The following is a 16,921-nucleotide window of genomic DNA, read 5'->3' on the forward strand; positions in this document are numbered from 1 at the left end:
GAAGGAATGCTTTCTAATCCTTACTACCTTCAAAATCAAGACTGGATGATTGTCCTGGAAGATATGCCAGTATTTTGATTTCTGTAGACCCCTATAGCCTCTTTGCTCACTGAGGTTTTTATCTAAGTATGACAAATTCATTGTCTCAATGACAAAATGGTCAAACGAGATGACCTTGTTGCACTTTTTGGCCTTGCAATGAAAAGCTTAACAGTATGTAACTACAAAAATCGCTTGTGCCTCAGTTCAGAAACTAAGATGGCAAATTTCCCATTTCAAGGCAGATGTGAATTACCTGGTTCACTATTCTTTTTTCCTATCCAAATCCTCTCCTTTCATTCTCTTCTTTTGAAACTTGAAGCTTCCAGGCGTTTCTGACTTAGCATATTTTGTTTCACATCAAAATAGTAACCTACTTACATTTATTATCTACTCCAAAATTAAAATAAATTAATAAAAGGTTGGGCAAGTATAATTTTTTTTAAATTCTACTAACAAAAGCCACATTAGCAATATCTAAAAATCTCAGCCAGAAAACTTACATATACTAATTGCTCATTTTTACAAATACACCAAAAGAAATCCATTTCCCTTGAACACAAAAAGTTTCAAGGTCCTAGTCAGAAACAAACCGAAAAACATAATCTAAATTTGAAAGCAAATTTAATTTAGGTATAAAACATTCAGAATCCTAGCCTTTTTCAGGCGAGAAGGAAAATTATTCTCCTCTTAGTTTTGAAGTCAAAACCAAACCCTGAAACAAACGTAATTATAATTGTACTCAAGGCAACTACAACAGCACATCTCTCTTTCTCTCTTTCTATTTCAGCATCCAATACACTACTATCAAAGCATCAGCATTTGATCACCACAATCGTCCCACACATCCACACCATCTTAGTACATACTGCAACTCTTATATACTATCATGAACAAGTATTCCTTTATTCCAACATGCTTTTATTAGCATCTTACCCCACTCTGTTCCATCTCCTGAACTTCGAGCTTCTCCAGCTCCTTCACCATCTTCAGCTGTCACTAAAAAATCAAATTCTTTCAAAGCTTCCTCAGTGTCAGGGTCATCTGTAAGGTCAGCAGCTAAACCTTCATTACCAATCTGCAAGCAGATAAAACATCTTTCAGCATTTAAATAATGAACAGTTTTTTCTACTCAAATATTTAGCTAAGAAATCACATGGATTACTTTCACTGAGTACCCACACATATTCGTATTTCCCATAAAACCTAATCTTCATTTTTTATTTAAAGCAGATCAATTGGAACAGCTTCTTGCTTTTCCTGTAATATCAATAGCTCTGCAGAGCACTTTTACTAAGAACCTGTTTTTTCTACTGGTCCAGAAACCTTTTTTCCTTTTTGCTTTCAGGTTCTATTTGCTATAAGCATAAGCTTGAGAAATATGGTGCTTTTTTACTACTTCTACTACACACCTTCACCTTCCACAAAACAAGCAAACCCCCTAAATCAAGATATCAGTGAAACACTGTCTTTCAATCTGCAGTTAGAGAAAATTTTCATATGCTACGTTTCTATGACATGCACAATATTCTTAGAAATTTTGCAGAAAGAATTTTTAGAAAGAGAACTACTACTTCTTACTATAAAAGACATGCTTTGTCAAGAGGCAAAAAACTGAGTTTAACGACTTCATATGTGCTTGGATATTTACCTATTAGTAAAGTAACACTCCCTATCTTCACGAAAATTCAGAAAGGATGCATATTGTTTTCTGCTAAATTTGCCTCATAAAAGGGACTCAAAACTAAGCAGAGATGGCCAAATCAGTTCTCTTTCAGCAACTAATTAAAATTTACAAACCAGTTCATTGGTTGTTTTCAAGTTTTCAAGGTAATACATTAACTAAACCACCAAATTTACCAATAATGCATCTGCTTACAATCCATTCACATAATGAAGGTACAAGTATTTTAACACTCCACATTTATAATCAATTGGAAAAAAAAAGATTTCCCTTTTAAAGGGGATTTCATATCTATATAAAATACATTTAAAACAAATTATTTTACTTTGTGTTTCTTATTTATCCGGTGTTTCTCTTTTCCTTCTGCAATATCTTCAATCATGTCATTCTCCTCTTCTTCATCACTATCATCTGCGTTTTCTAAGAAGTTAAATGTTTCAAGAACATCACCAGAATTCCTACATAAATAAAAACATTAACAGAGAATGTTTTACTTAAAGAGATTTTAATCAATCAGATTAAATGCAATTGCTACCTAACAGCTTAAGAGCTTTAAAAAGCAAAACAAGGTTGTATGAAGAAGTTTCTACAGTTGCACAGTTCCTTACTATAAAAGCACCACTCAACAAATCTTTCTTTATATGACACTAATTCAGCTTCAATACACTATATATTTTCCTGTATATTAATACAATATACATATATGTTTGTAATACAGATACGTATGTTCCTATGCATAATCAATTTCAGTCAAGGTCATCATCTTTTGTAGTCATCTACAGTCACAGGTGGTTCAGAGATGTTAGAGTTGGAAGTTCACAATGAACTGACGAGTATATATCAATAAGCAAGTAAAACATACTTAAACATTATGCATTTCTTATCTCTTCACTTACCTTTTAATCTCCTGTCCCTTTTGTTTTGATGAAGGGGATTCACCCCCATTGAGGATCTGTTCTAAGTTCTTTGTCTCTACTGAACCATTTGGTTCTGAATTGGAGAGCCCAAGCAAAGACCTTACCCGCTGGGAGCGTACATCCAATATTGTATCTGTATAACCTACTTCCTGAAGATACCTAGATGCATTAAGAGAAGAAAGGGGAAAGCATATTTGAGGGAAAAGGAAACAATTCAGTTATGACCATTAAAAGTTAAAGTGATGGAAAATATGTTTCATTGCTATCCACCTCATATAGAAAATCTTACTCTATACAGCTTAAAGCTCAAAGCTATAAAGCCCTGACAAATGGACCACTACTTACTCATCTCAATTACTGTTTCATAGATTAAGCATACTTACAGCTTCTTATAATGCAGAGAAAAGTTTGAATATGCAAACACTCAATGCTACTTACTGTCTTAGTAACTGTCTGCCTTGCTTCCAGGTCAATTGGCTATTTTGAGGTACTGCGGGAACCTCAGTATCTTTGGTTTCTTCTGAAACATACAATGTCATAGTTGAGGGGTTTTGTTGGGGTTTTTTGGGTTTGCTTTGTTTTCAACATCAGTTTATTTTTAATAAGACATGAATGAAACTACAAACAAATCTTGAAAAAAGCTTCACACTAAATGCAGTCTTATGCAGCATTTTTTAATTAAAAAAAATTATCCTAATTTTTGCTGAAGCGTCAAGCAAATAATTTACGGAATACAATCAGTTAAAAACTAGAAAAATAAACTTAACTTGTACACAAAACAAAACCTTGCTGAATTGTTGCTGCTAAGAAAACAGGCTATACCTCTTTCACAAAGCAGAGATGCTTAAAAAGCAACAGGGAAAATACAATTAAGAGAAGCAGTGACATGCATCTGGAGAAACTGAACAGGTCAAGTTTAACACAAATTCCATCTGTTTACTACCAGCAATTAAAATCTGGACCCACCGTACTTTTACTAATGCAGAGACTAGAAAACACGGTACAAACCAACAGTTTAAGGATTTTAACATTTAACTTATACTGCTTTTAAACACATACAAAAAATCCCATCAAGCAAGAAATATCAGTAATGATCTCTAGTGTCAACCAAGTATAAAGGTACCTAAAATGTGGTACTTCTAAAGCAGAAAACAAACAAAACACAGAAAGATAGAAAAAAATAAAATCTGCAGACCACAATTTTAAGACACATGACACCTATACAGGTCAATACTGTATCTTCCCAAAGACCTACATTTCAAGAGAAGCCACATGCAATTCTGCTTATCAAATAGTCCAGTGTTGTTATGAAAAATGCTTTCCTCTATCTGCAATATTCCAAAGATTAAACCTTGTGATCATCTTTATACCTATATTGCAAAATCGGATGCACTCCAGAATAGCAATAAGGATAACTAAATTTTCTCTTAAGACTTTTTATCTTGATTTAAGATAAAACCAGAAGCTTAATAACTTTTTTCCCAGGTCAATGCAGTACAGTTGGTTATTTTTTTTCCCCATTCTTGAAAAACTAGTATCCCATAAAAACACCAAAATCCAACTGTATTTCTTCTGTTTATTCTACTCCTACTCTTTTCTTTTGGACGGATGGCACAATGGCAACAAAATATTAAATCCTTCCAGAAGGGGTATTATAAGAAATAATTAGAAGCAGCAGCTAAATAAGGAACTGTGTAACTTTATTTGACATTGAGGGCTCTTTTAAAAAAAGGAAAGGTCAATTAATTTTTATTTCCAAATTAAACAATACCCACCCAATACCAAACCTTGCCTAAGTATCTTCTCTGTAACACAACTAAGGGAGAGTAAGAAGAACAAAAGCCGCAATAAATTCAACAGAGCAAACCTAGAACGATATATGAGCAACGTACACTAAAACGGGCTATTGTAAAAAAGTTACCTGATTCAAAAGTTGGCATTTTCAAGTCACCTTGGTTCAATTCTGTGCCATATTTTAATTTATGATATTTTGCCCTGAAAAAAAGTATGCAGGTGTTAAAAGCATTGCATGCTAATTTGTTAATCAACTCAAAACATTCTACTATTCCCATTTAAAGCAACCATACTAACAGAATATAACTTATTCAAATAAGTGCTGTGCTAATTATTGCATCGTACAATTATTTCTAGTAATCCAAGAACACAGCTTTAAAATAACCTTCTTTCAATTATTCACAATTATCAAATAACTTAAGAGATGAGAGTTCAGTACGTTCTAAGAATGTTGGGGTTTTGTGTATGTTACCTACCAAGAAAACCATTTTTCCAGTTGTAGCACTGTCACAACTAACCAACTGCACTATGACAAATGAAGCTCACATTTTGGATGCCTGCCTATTTGCCACCTTCAACTTCTGCTTCAATTTCTCTCCTGCTCTATCTTTGCTTATAATTGAGATCTTTCCCTCTGAAGAACCACATTAGCATGCTAGATTCCCTCATGACGTGTATTCTCTTACTGATTTTCTCGTCCTCATTGACTAGAGGCTTATATTCAGATTCCTGTTCAGTCCACCTATGGAAATACGTCTCATTTCTTCCCATCTCCTGATCTCTGATGTCCTAACTCACCTTTCTGCATCATTTTAAAAAAATATTGGTTTGGGTGATACTATGGCCATGCAGGTAGGCGTAAGCCTTCCAAATCTTACTGTCTACTCAAGTTGCCTATCAAAAAATGTCTTTAGCTCTGTTTACTGGAATATCACATGAAGTACCTACACCTATATTATGGATTTCTCTAACTTTATTTTAGACCTTTCACAATTTGACACTTCCATCACAGATCCTCTCAAAAAATACTCAGAATCTCAGGGAAAAGAACTCTAGATGTTCAGCAGCACAACCAAGGCATAAGATCTCTACAAATAGTTTAGTAGTCACATTTGAAGAAGCCTCTTTAAAATACAGCTGTCTTCATAATTCTAAATTAAACATTAGACCAAAAGTTTTAACAATCACTGAACCATATTTAGCTGCCACTAATTTTAAGAATTACTTAAAAATACGAAACTTCACAAGAAAAAATCCATAATGCAACACATACTAGACAAACCTATGGATTTCCAAAAAAATTTCTTCTCAAATGGCTGAGCCACTGCTGCAAGTTTCTCCAGACTGAAGTTAAGTGATAATATCAAATGCTGCCTGACATTTGATTATATAGATTTTCCTTTACATTACAGAAGTTTCTGCTAAAACTGCAATTACAGACAGCCTCAATAACAAACTGTCAGTAGATGGCACTACTGACCCTTTAAAGCCCTGCATTTCATAGCAATTACATTTTAACTGAAAAATGTGAGGTTCCCCAAGAGAAGATATTTCTGTAAGCTGAATCTGACTGTCAATTAAACAGAATCATAATTCTTTTAATTATGTTAAATGTGTTCATATTTTATCCATGCACTAATAAGGCTGTCTACCCTAGTTGGTCTCTTTACACTGAGACAAAGCTTTGTTCCACATTGTCATATGGCAGTGTTCCACCAAGCTTTCCAGATAAAGCATACATACTATGACTTATATGCCCTAAAATACTGTACATTTCAGATAAAAAAAAATTGTCATGTTACATAAAACCAAAATGTTTCTGTTCAATTCATAAGTGAAGCCAATAAAGCATTTGTAACTGAAAAGCCAACCTAAATTTGTTCAATTTAGAGCTATGGCAAACATCATTTAGGAGCAGTTGTTCCATTTTGGAGCTACAATTTCAAAACATTAATTAAAATTCTACTTTAATAGTTCATTAGCGAAGATAATGAGGTATTTGATCTAAGATTACAGCAATGACTAGCCATTACAAATAAAGCAAAATACTGCTGAAAGTAATGAGATCAGTGATGTCTTTCACATCACATCTGATGTTCAATTTTAGAGTACAAAAGTAATCTTACTAAATTTCAATGAACTATATGTTTGTAGACACATTCCTCTCCATATTGTCACATAAACAAGGGTAATTATTCCGTATCTTAAAAATCACTGAAAAGGTACAGTGCTTTTGGCAAGTCAGCGTTGTTACTTCCCCACACCAAATAGTAATTGAATTCTAAAAAAGGCATCATTTGAATCTTTTCGAGGTTTAATTTGTTATTCTTCTACAGCTAGGTTTCCATGAGTAAAAAAGTAAAAGGAGGAGAAAGAATGACCTAAGTTGATTTAATTGCTTGGTACTATTTAGCTGTTGCATCCCACCACTCAGTTTCAAGGATATAAGCCCGCTTCAGTTCAAACCCCATGAAGTCAAAATACAGCCACAGGTTTTTGAGCTAAGCAAGTTTTATTAATTTAAGCAAAGCAATATGCTAACAAAGCTTGGAGTAGAACAGCTCAGAGTACACGAGCAAAGCAGTCTGTCTGGGTCTGCAAAGCACCACAAAGGAATACCCACTAGCTACAAACAAAAAAAATCTGATAACACAGTAAGGCCAAATTTTATTACAAAAATATTACAAAAATATTTAAGGAGATTAAAAAAATAAACAACATTATACTTCTCTAAGATATTTTCACACCTGTTGCACACATACTTAGATATTTCTAGTATTCAATCTGTATCTTGTAACTGCTACTGCATTTAATCTAATCTTACACACAAATATTATGTTCCATATCCTGTTTCTGAGTAATCTTGACAGTTATCATTGTCTGAATAAAGAAATAAATTTTACTTCTGACTCTCTACAATTTGATATTCACTGCATGAAAGTTCTTGACAGCATCAGGGATTTAGCAACAAGAGAAGAAGTTCAGTGCAACAACAAAGAAACTCATAAGATCATTCTTGGAAGGTTTACTGACAAGTCAGTTCACCTACTCTTACTTTCACAGAATTGCCTGCCTGGAAAAGACCTTTGAGATCAAGTCCAACCATACCTGTCTACCACTAAACCACCTCCCTTAGCCCTTCATCTACCCATCTTTCAAATATCTCCAGGGACAGTGACTCAATCACCTCCCTGGGCAGCCTATTTCAGTGCCTGATGACCCTTTTGGTTAAGCACAGGATCCCCCCTGGCTCCGTAGACTTCTGAGTGTCTAATTGGCTGAGCAGGTCTCTAACCATTTCCTCTTGGATCACTGGTGCTTTGTTCTGCTCTCCCTCCCTGCCTTCTGGCCGAGTACCCAGAGAACATCCTACCTTACTGCTGAAGACTGAGGCAAAGAAGGCATGAAAGTACCTCAGCCTTACCCTCATCCTTTGTCACAACTGTTCCCCCTGCATCCACTAAAGGATGATTGTCCTTCACCCTCTTTTTGTTGCCAATACATTTGTAGAAAGATTTTTTACTATCTTTCACAGAATTGGGCTATTTAAGTTCTAGCTGGGCTTTAGCCCTTCTGATTTTCTCTCTGCATGATCTCACTTCATCCTTGTAGTCCTCCTGAGATGCCTGCCCCTTCTTCCAAAGTATATATACTTCCCTCTTTTTTCCAAGATCCACCCAAAGCTCTCTGCTAAGCCAAACCAGTTTTCTTCCCCACCAGCTCATTTTCTGGCACACATGGATGGGCCTGCTCTTCTGCCACCAGAATTTCCTACTTGAAGAGCATCCAACCTTCTTGGGCTCCTTCACCCTTTAGGACTGCCTCTCAAGGAACTTGAGACCAGACTTCTAAACAGTCCAAAGTCTGACCTCCAGAAGTCCTAAGCGACAGTTCTGTTCACCTTCCTCCTTACTTCTCCTAGAACTGAGAATTCTATCATCTCATGGTCACTGTGCCCCAGGTGCCCTCCAACCGTCGCACCTCCTACAAGGCCTTCTCCTTTCACAAACATCAGGTCCAATGGGGCACCTTCCCTAGTCAACTCACTCACCAGCTGCATCAGGAAGACTTCCACATGCTCCAGGAACCTCCTATACTCTTTCCTTTCTGCTGTATTATACTTACAGCAGACATCTGGTAAGTTGAAATCTCTCACAAGGACAAGGGCTAGCGATCACAAGGCTTCTCTGAGTTGCTTGTAGAATATCTCATCAGCCTCTTCTTCCTGGCTGGGTGGTCTATAGCAGGCTTCCACCACACTATCTGCCCTACTGGGTGCTCCGCTTATTTTTACCCGTAGACACTCAACTCTATCAACACCGTCATTGAGTTCAAGGCAATCAGAACACTCTCTAACACAGAGGGCCACCCCACCGCCTCTCCTTCACTGCCTATCCCACCTGAAGAGTTTATAGCCAACCATGGCAGCACTCCAGTTATGCAAGTCATCCCACCATGTCTCCATGATGGCTATTATATAATCGTTTTCTTGCCATACAATGACTTCTAGTTCCTACTGTTTGTTGCCCATGCGAGGCTATTTCCTTACTCAAACCATCATACTTACACAATCAGAGATTCTCCAACTACTGGGCACTTGCAGAAAAAAAAAAACAACAGAAAACTTCCTCATTGCCTCCCACACATTCACCAATCAACCCTAGAGTTTCAGTTCCCATTTTTAGCAATCTTCATGACAACTCTGGCTGGGACTTAAGCAAGGATTTTTCCTCTTCAGAAGCATGCAGCATTGGCTTGCACCCACTAGCCACAAGAACTAAAACAAACTGCATGCTTCTGCTGTACAAATGATGTAAAATTTTTTTGCCAATCAGATAAATTTTGGAATTTCATGGGAAGTTAAACTATAATGGCAGCTGCATTTCAGAGAAAAGGAGGCATGAGGTTTCACTGATGCCATTCATCTTCAAATCCTGCATTTTATGTCTTCACACTCCAGCTGTAACTACCTACCTCTGACTTACCCCATTAAATAACCAATCCTCACAGCTCTATGGTGTGTATCTGCAGCAAAAATCGCCAAAACAACCAAGGCATTTTCCTTCACCTTCAGAAAGTTAATTACATCTAAGACACATAGGTCTGCCATAACAGCATATTAGTCCTTTGATATGTTCAATGTTCTTTAAAGGAAGAGTACACACATTGCAATACTTAGCACACTTTTCATCTGCCTTGAAGCCAGAGTGACTGGCACCTTACTGGTATATAACAATGGATATAACAATGTAACTTTCAGTCTTACACTGACTGGAAACCTTGAGTTACTTTCCATTTAAAGAACAGGGCTGAATGAAGAAATAAATCCTTTTTGACTGATACTTCAATAGAAAACACATGTATGGATACAGCTTTCTGTATGGACGTATGCTGTGTTCTGAAACACCTTTATACTGGACACTTCTCACAATGGTGTGTAGCTTTGTCAAAACATTAGCTTTGAATATGAAACCAACTAATCAAAGTTATTTCTGTACTAGTCACTCACTCATAGTACTAATACATAATGTAAAATTTATTTAGACACACTCTTTAACAATCAGAAGGGTCCAGGCGAAGCCTCACTATACTTTGCTACAAAATATTAATTTTACTCTTGCAGAAATGTTCCCCTTAAATAAAAAAAAACAAACAAATAAAGGCTACCTATTTTGTTGCCTGAACCTCAAGATGTTTACACTGTTGGATTCAGTTGCTTTTTAAAAGCAAGATAAAATTAAATGGAGTCCATTACTGGAAGTATAGGCACATGAAAATATTTTCACAGTGGTTTTGCAAAATTACTAATTCTCATCAAATTAAATAGCCATGGAACAGAAGAACACGTCTCTTTGAAGGACATTAGCCTGCATGGACTGAATGGAATATTAAATTTTCAAAGTCTTAAATTAATGCTACAGAAAATGCAACTACTGAGACTGGAAATTCTAGCATTGACCACATGAAAAATAGTACTTCGTAATGTAATAGTAACTTTCAAAGGACTCTGTTCTGCCACAAAATATAGTTTTCATCATGCAACACATACAAAATAATTGTAGGGAATCAAGAGAACAATATTTTCAATCCTTTCAAGTTTAATACCACTGAAGAGCACGTAGAAGTTAGTAATAAGGTATAAACGTTTTTGGAACACTTATTCTTACTTAGTATACCACTATTCGGAAAAGGGAAAGTGTCCAATTTAGTTTTCTATATCTAAGACATGCATCCAAACAATCTGAAAATTATGCCTTTTTTATTACAGTGGAGACTAAAGTTTATCAGAAAACAGTGTAAAGATGACCAATCATAGAGACAATTTACACAAAGTAACCGTAGAATCATCTACTAAAGACAATTTACATAACATGACAAAACTCCTTTTAGTCTGTAAAGTCTTCCAGGTTAGATAAAAGCCGAACAACTTATATACCTACCTTTCTTGTTTTAATGCATATTCTAACATTTTTATTCTTCTCACTAAATCTTTCTTCAAATTTTCTTGACCCTTTCTTTCCCCTTGTAAAAACGCTATCCGAGCCTGAAAACACACACACAAAAAAATAACAGATTTTATTCCATTCTGTTCCCAAAACAAAATAATGAAATCTGGCTCAGAAAGAACAAAAAAACCAACCCAAACCAAAACTGAAACTGTTTTGCATTAACCATTTCAGTCATTAACAGCAGAAATATTTGTGCTCTAGAATATTTCTGTTCATAAGTGCTGGGGGTTTTGCCTTGAAATAAAGGTATGAAGTTAGTATAACAACTCTAAAGGAAGGCACAAAGAACCATCGTTTGAGACATTTTATAAATGCATACATCTTTGTGATTACAGCATTGGTAGCATGAATTGGTATAAATTTTCTTCTAAGCCCAAGGTCACATTAAAATAGGCACAAAGTGTACTTTTAAACAATTTAGGTTTTAATGCCAGTATTAAGTATTAATTAACAGATTAAGAAACGGATATATGAATTCAAATACAGAATTTACAATTTTTTTAAAAAGCATCAGTCATACTACCCACCAAACTTACAAAGAAGCAATGCAGCTTCCTTCTTGCCTCCTAATTAAGTAGGCAACAATAGATTCAATAGAACATACAAGCTACCTCAACTAGTGTAAGAGGTCTAGTGGAAAACTTCACTGCAAAGTGAAAGGGCTTGTATTTCACAAGCGAAATGCTAGGGAAGACAAGGGAATTTGCAGATGTGAATACAAAGCACTGGGTTGGCCATCACTACCAGAAATCACAAACTCATTTGTCCTCACTATGACCTAATTTGATAGCTAATTCAAGGCAAGATTCAATATAAAATTTTCTTTAATTCTTAAACTGAATGAGGAGAGTAAAGTAGGGACCACATTGCTCTACAGAGCTTAAGATCAACAACACAATTTCATTACTAAAGGGGACACAACAGAAAAAAAACCAAACAAAAACTAGACCTATAATTGTTACCTGATCTATCCTTGAAGATTTTTTTTTTAAAGGGAGTGGTTGCATATTTTCATTACTCTCGGTCATTACAGCTTGAAACAGTCTAACCAGGAGGATGACATTCTTGCATTGCTCCTTTCTCAAGATTTAGTGCTGCCACTACATAAAACTTCACAGATCACCAATGATTTTAGACCCTGTGGCCTTCTGCTCAATAGTAAACCAGATTAAAATGTATTCTTTTACCTTACATTAGCTAACTAATACTTTAAACAATTAAAATGTATAATCCAAGTGACACAAAGGCAGTTAATGAGTATTTCAGTTAAAAGTCATGAAAGCACTCTCAACTAACCACTGCCACTTGGGGAGAAACAGTAATGCATCAAACCATCCATGGTAATGGAGAAAAAATAAAAAATACACTTTGTGATGATTGCAGATATTTCAAGGCAGAAGGTAGAGACCAAGAGGCAGAACCAGCTATTTTAAACAGTGAGCTCTCAATGGGAAAGGATGGAGGCAGTTGAGCAAACCTCACAACTACACTCAACTGCAATTATGTCACTTAGATTAGACTCAGCCTTTCAGTATTTCTTAAATTCCAGTATCAAGTTAACAGAAAACCTGGAGAAAACTACAATTACACATAATTTGCACTCCCCTAGTACCTAATGACCAGACAATTTCACAAGCCAAGCTTATTATCTCGATTTTCACTAGTTTTTCAAGACAACAAAAAGTGTCCTTACACATAAATACAGAAGTACACATAAAACAGTTATAAAAGTAGGTATTTTTAAAAGTGATGTTACATGCACATATGTGCAACACCACACTTCAAAGTTTCTGCATGCTCATAAACTTTTTACAAAAATAAAACCAGAACTAAATACTGGAGTACTTGGCCAAGCAGATTCCAGTCTCTGTATTTTCTAGAGATTGCCTAGGTCTCTCACTTCTAAACCAGACAGGTTAATGAGTTAAGTGATCTTGAAAATCAATATACTACAGAAATCATGTTTATAAAAATAAAAAACCCCAAAAACATACCCTACGAAGTCCCTAAGAAGTCTTTCATATACAACAGTATTTATAACAAACTTCACAGGGTTAACAAGATGAACAGAAAGGTTACCACATAACACTCTTTGCAGTTGGGGTTTCGACATTTTTGACAATATTAGCAGATTTATTTTAGCATCAATTTCTGTAATTGCTTGCATACATATTTGACTGATTTTCGGCATTTTTTTTTCCTCTCCATTGTAAATGTCACATGGCTATAAAACCTAACCAGTTAACTATGCAGAAGTTAAAGAGCTTGATCTTTAGAAACGTGGGAAATCAGTTTAGACTTAGGAACACTTAGTCATCAAGACCGTCAGTACAAAATCAAGAATAAGATCACTGCAGATTTGCTGTATAAATTACATTAATCAACGTCTTAAGCGTTAACTGAGAAATGAGGCGTGTCAGAATCATGACTTGATGTATTGCATGACTACAAGCCCTAAGAATTCACAAAGAATTTCCCAACACCTACTTTTTTGAAAAGCAGTAAATCTCAGGTTTGATAAATCAGATAAAGTAAACAGATCAGTTTCCCTTGGGGCTGTTGTACTAACTTAGGTTCCATACACAAACACTTAAGACACACTCTCTACATAATACAACTTGCTCAATCCTTAGATATTCCTTTCGTTGAAACAATTCTCAGGAGAGCTAGATTCAATATAATTTATAACTATACTGATGATTAAAGACTGACTGGCACTAAAATTGGGAAACAAAATGGCAGAGAACACTGGTACTCACCTTCTATCCCTCCCAGTTATGACAGAATTCTTTCCATTGTCTTAAACCAATTTGTAAGTCTCCAGGCTGTTACTAAGCAGAATAATCCTCCTCCTCCTCCTCCTATTTCTGTTCCCTCTGCTGTGCTGACTTAGCTGCTTCTGCTGCCACACGTTAAGTCTACTGAGGAAATAATTTTATTTATGTTTTACTTAGCTCTGAATTACATCAGTTTCCTGATCCTACTCTGCATAGCCATGGGAGTACTTAGGCTGGCACACGGGAAGCAAACAGGATACTGAAGTAACAGCTCCTTTCAGCTACAACATGGCCTCAGATCAGCCTAAACTGACCATGATATCATAACCTGCATGTCCAGAGCACAAGCGTTGCAAAAACAAGAGCAGAGAGGCTAAGAAAGTCAAATATGAGACAAGCCCTAACATTTTTGAACTAAAAATTCAATCAAAATGTATCGTTGAAAGTGTATTAGCAAGAACATTTCTTAAGAGGAAGAAAACACGTTACTTTACAGAACATATATAAAACTAGTTTTGTAAGCAAAAATATGGCCTCCCATAGTTTTACAAAATTCCAGTTGAATTCAGTAGTGTACAGATTCTATTAGAATATTTCCCTTCGCAAACAGGGCTATGCTTCAGATTCTTTAAATAAGCTCAACCAGGAGTTTTGGTTTTTCAGGGCAGATTCTTTCTCTGTCCATTTTCATAACCATGACATTTTCATGGATCTCTGGGATCCACTACCTTTGTACAAAATTCAGTGACACTTGATAACTCTGGTCTCCCTCTACACCCTGGCTCTCAGCTGTAAATAAGGACACCACCACATGAACTTGCCCAGTTTTATTATGGAAGAGAATTCAAGGAGCTCTAAAAAGCAGTTAAGAGTGACAGATACTTTGTGGTTGTGCAAGGATGCATAAAATAATGCCTGAAACTAAGCAAGACAGAATACAAGCATAAAAAGAATTACTGAACAGTTACTTGAATAGCATGGATTCCACAAAAAAAAATTGTCTGAGGTTAAATAACTATAGAATGCACACACAGAAGGGGACAAATTAAAATTCTAACATCTAATATTCTAGACTTTGTAAACGGAATATTGTTTTAATGCTGTGTTGCATTTCAGACAAACGCACTACATTTTACAGCTAAAAAGGTTTTTATCTTTTATATGGGAAGTCTGACCATGTGCAAAGCACCCAACAAACTCCAAGACAAACAAACTGAAGTTATCCTTCAACAGCAGGAATAAGTAAATCACTGATTACACTGACACTCTACATCCCTAGCATGAAATTACAGTACTTTATCAAAGTGCAACAGCAGATTTAAAGGAGTTTACTAGAGAATTTCCACATAACTTAAAGTTATTGACAATCTGCATTTCACAAAGTTGATACATCTAAACTAAACAAAATTTCTTACTCTGGTAAGAAAATGAGGATTTTTTTCCCCCCTTCTTAAAGACGCTTGAAAGGTCTTAAAACTTAATAATTATTACTCTGCGTACTCATAATAGCAGCATTCATATTAGAACTTTAGAACTGCATTTTATCACCTCAATTGCACAGAAGACGTGACTTGATCTTTAGGTTAATCAAACATTTCTCTTAGCCACTGAAGAAAAAGGAGCAAAGTTTTTGCAGTTTTGGGGCAGGTAAAATTGCATATGCAACTCAAAGGTCATATAATAACTACATATAGAATTTAATCATTTGTTTTATTAATAGGTCATGATATGCAGTATTTTAAATACTCATCCAACACCTTAAACCTAGCAAAACAAACTAAAGGAAAAAGCAGCATAAAACCTGAATGGTAAATCATGTAAGACTGATGAAAAGACTCCCTTTACCCTGTCAAAACACTAACACTTTCTTGTACAACTCAAACAATCAAATTCTAATGGATTTACCAACACAGGAACACACTCAGTAAGCAAGTATACTTTCTTTCCATTGCAGTTGCAAACGTTGTTAACTCCCAGACTCCGGAAGTGTGTTTAAAAAAACCTTAAATATAAGTAAAGCAATGCCAGCTGCAATGCAATGCTGAGGATTGTTTTTCTAAAGTCCATTCAGACTTACAGAAGGAAGGAAGGAAAGGCCTGCAGTATTTTTCAAAGAAATGCAATACACCAAAGCAGCTTGAATATATACACCCCATACGCAGACGTGTGACTTATCCTAATAGGGTACATCGCAAAACTCGAAACAATAGTAAGATTTGTTTTTTTAAAAAGCATTTTGTTTTAATCACTAGATAATTATCACACAAAAAGACTAACATTCTTCATTTGTAGATGCTTATTATGCTGAAGTTGAAGGAGAACACTGTTTTGGAAAACCAAAAAATACTGAGAAGGTGGAAAATTTGACTCATAACAGTAATTTAAGAGTGGACACACCTGTGTAGCTACTAATGTTCTAATTCCCATTCATAAAAGGCAAAGTGAACATAAGAGAAGCCTTCACCTTCAGTTTCCAACAAACACAGTCTAAAACTTCATCTCATTGAAAACATCTAAACCATCATAAATGTAAAAACATTAAGCATTTGGAAGGGTTTCAATACATCCTCACAAAACTGGTTATGTCTATGCAATTATTACAATTACTAGTAATCCTTAAACTGTCAACTGAGGACTGAAAGATACCTTGACTACCATAAAAAAATAAAACTTTGTAAATCAAAGTCTCAAGCAAGAAGCTCTCACTAGTAAGCTGTGCAGTGAGAAAGGCTTCACTGGTCATATCAGGATGATACACGTTTCAAAGATGCCACTTTTAAAGATCTTGCAGAATAAAAAAATAATTGGAAGACTTGAAAAATTAGTAACATCAGCTCTCATATGTTAACAGAAAACATTTACTTCATAAAACGTGTCCAGATTACAGATGCAGGAAAAAAGATTTCAACAACTACTTAATACTAGTTTACACTTGAACATTAGCAAATAAAGATGATAATTCCCTGTGTAACCCTTCAAGCAGTCAGTTAACTATCAGGTCATAGCTACTGCACTTAAAGGAGGAATGGTGTTAAGATGTTTCCTGAAGGTTCTCTTTTATAGATCTTTTCCATTTGAGCTGATCATCATTTCTTGCTCCTCAACCGATACTTTCTTGAAAGACTCGTATCACCACTTTCTGATCACTTCTCAAAGGCAATCCCTAGCCACTAGAAAAGCAACACCCTTAAGCGACCATCG

General features: G+C 35.5%; 1 protein-coding gene across 5 annotated transcripts in view; it reads right to left on the reverse strand.

Moving 5' to 3' along the window:
* STRN3 (striatin 3) overlaps positions 1-16,921 on the reverse strand; it is a 64,364-nt gene that overhangs the window by 34,160 nt on the left and 13,283 nt on the right. For 4 of the 5 annotated variants that reach the window (XM_054067381.1, XM_054067383.1, XM_054067384.1 and 1 more), the window contains exons 2-7: positions 10,875-10,978; positions 4,562-4,635; positions 3,079-3,160; positions 2,620-2,799; positions 2,049-2,181; positions 976-1,117 (exon numbers count right to left, since the gene is read on the reverse strand). In XM_054067381.1, coding sequence (XP_053923356.1) covers positions 976-1,117; positions 2,049-2,181; positions 2,620-2,799; positions 3,079-3,160; positions 4,562-4,635; positions 10,875-10,978 — 715 coding nt within the window. The remainder of the gene's footprint in view (positions 1-975; positions 1,118-2,048; positions 2,182-2,619; positions 2,800-3,078; positions 3,161-4,561; positions 4,636-10,874; positions 10,979-16,921) is intronic. The other variant, XM_054067382.1, reaches the window with a different exon arrangement.

This window comes from Cuculus canorus, chromosome 5, assembly GCF_017976375.1.
Source record: "Cuculus canorus isolate bCucCan1 chromosome 5, bCucCan1.pri, whole genome shotgun sequence".
Lineage (NCBI taxonomy): Eukaryota > Metazoa > Chordata > Aves > Cuculiformes > Cuculidae > Cuculus > Cuculus canorus.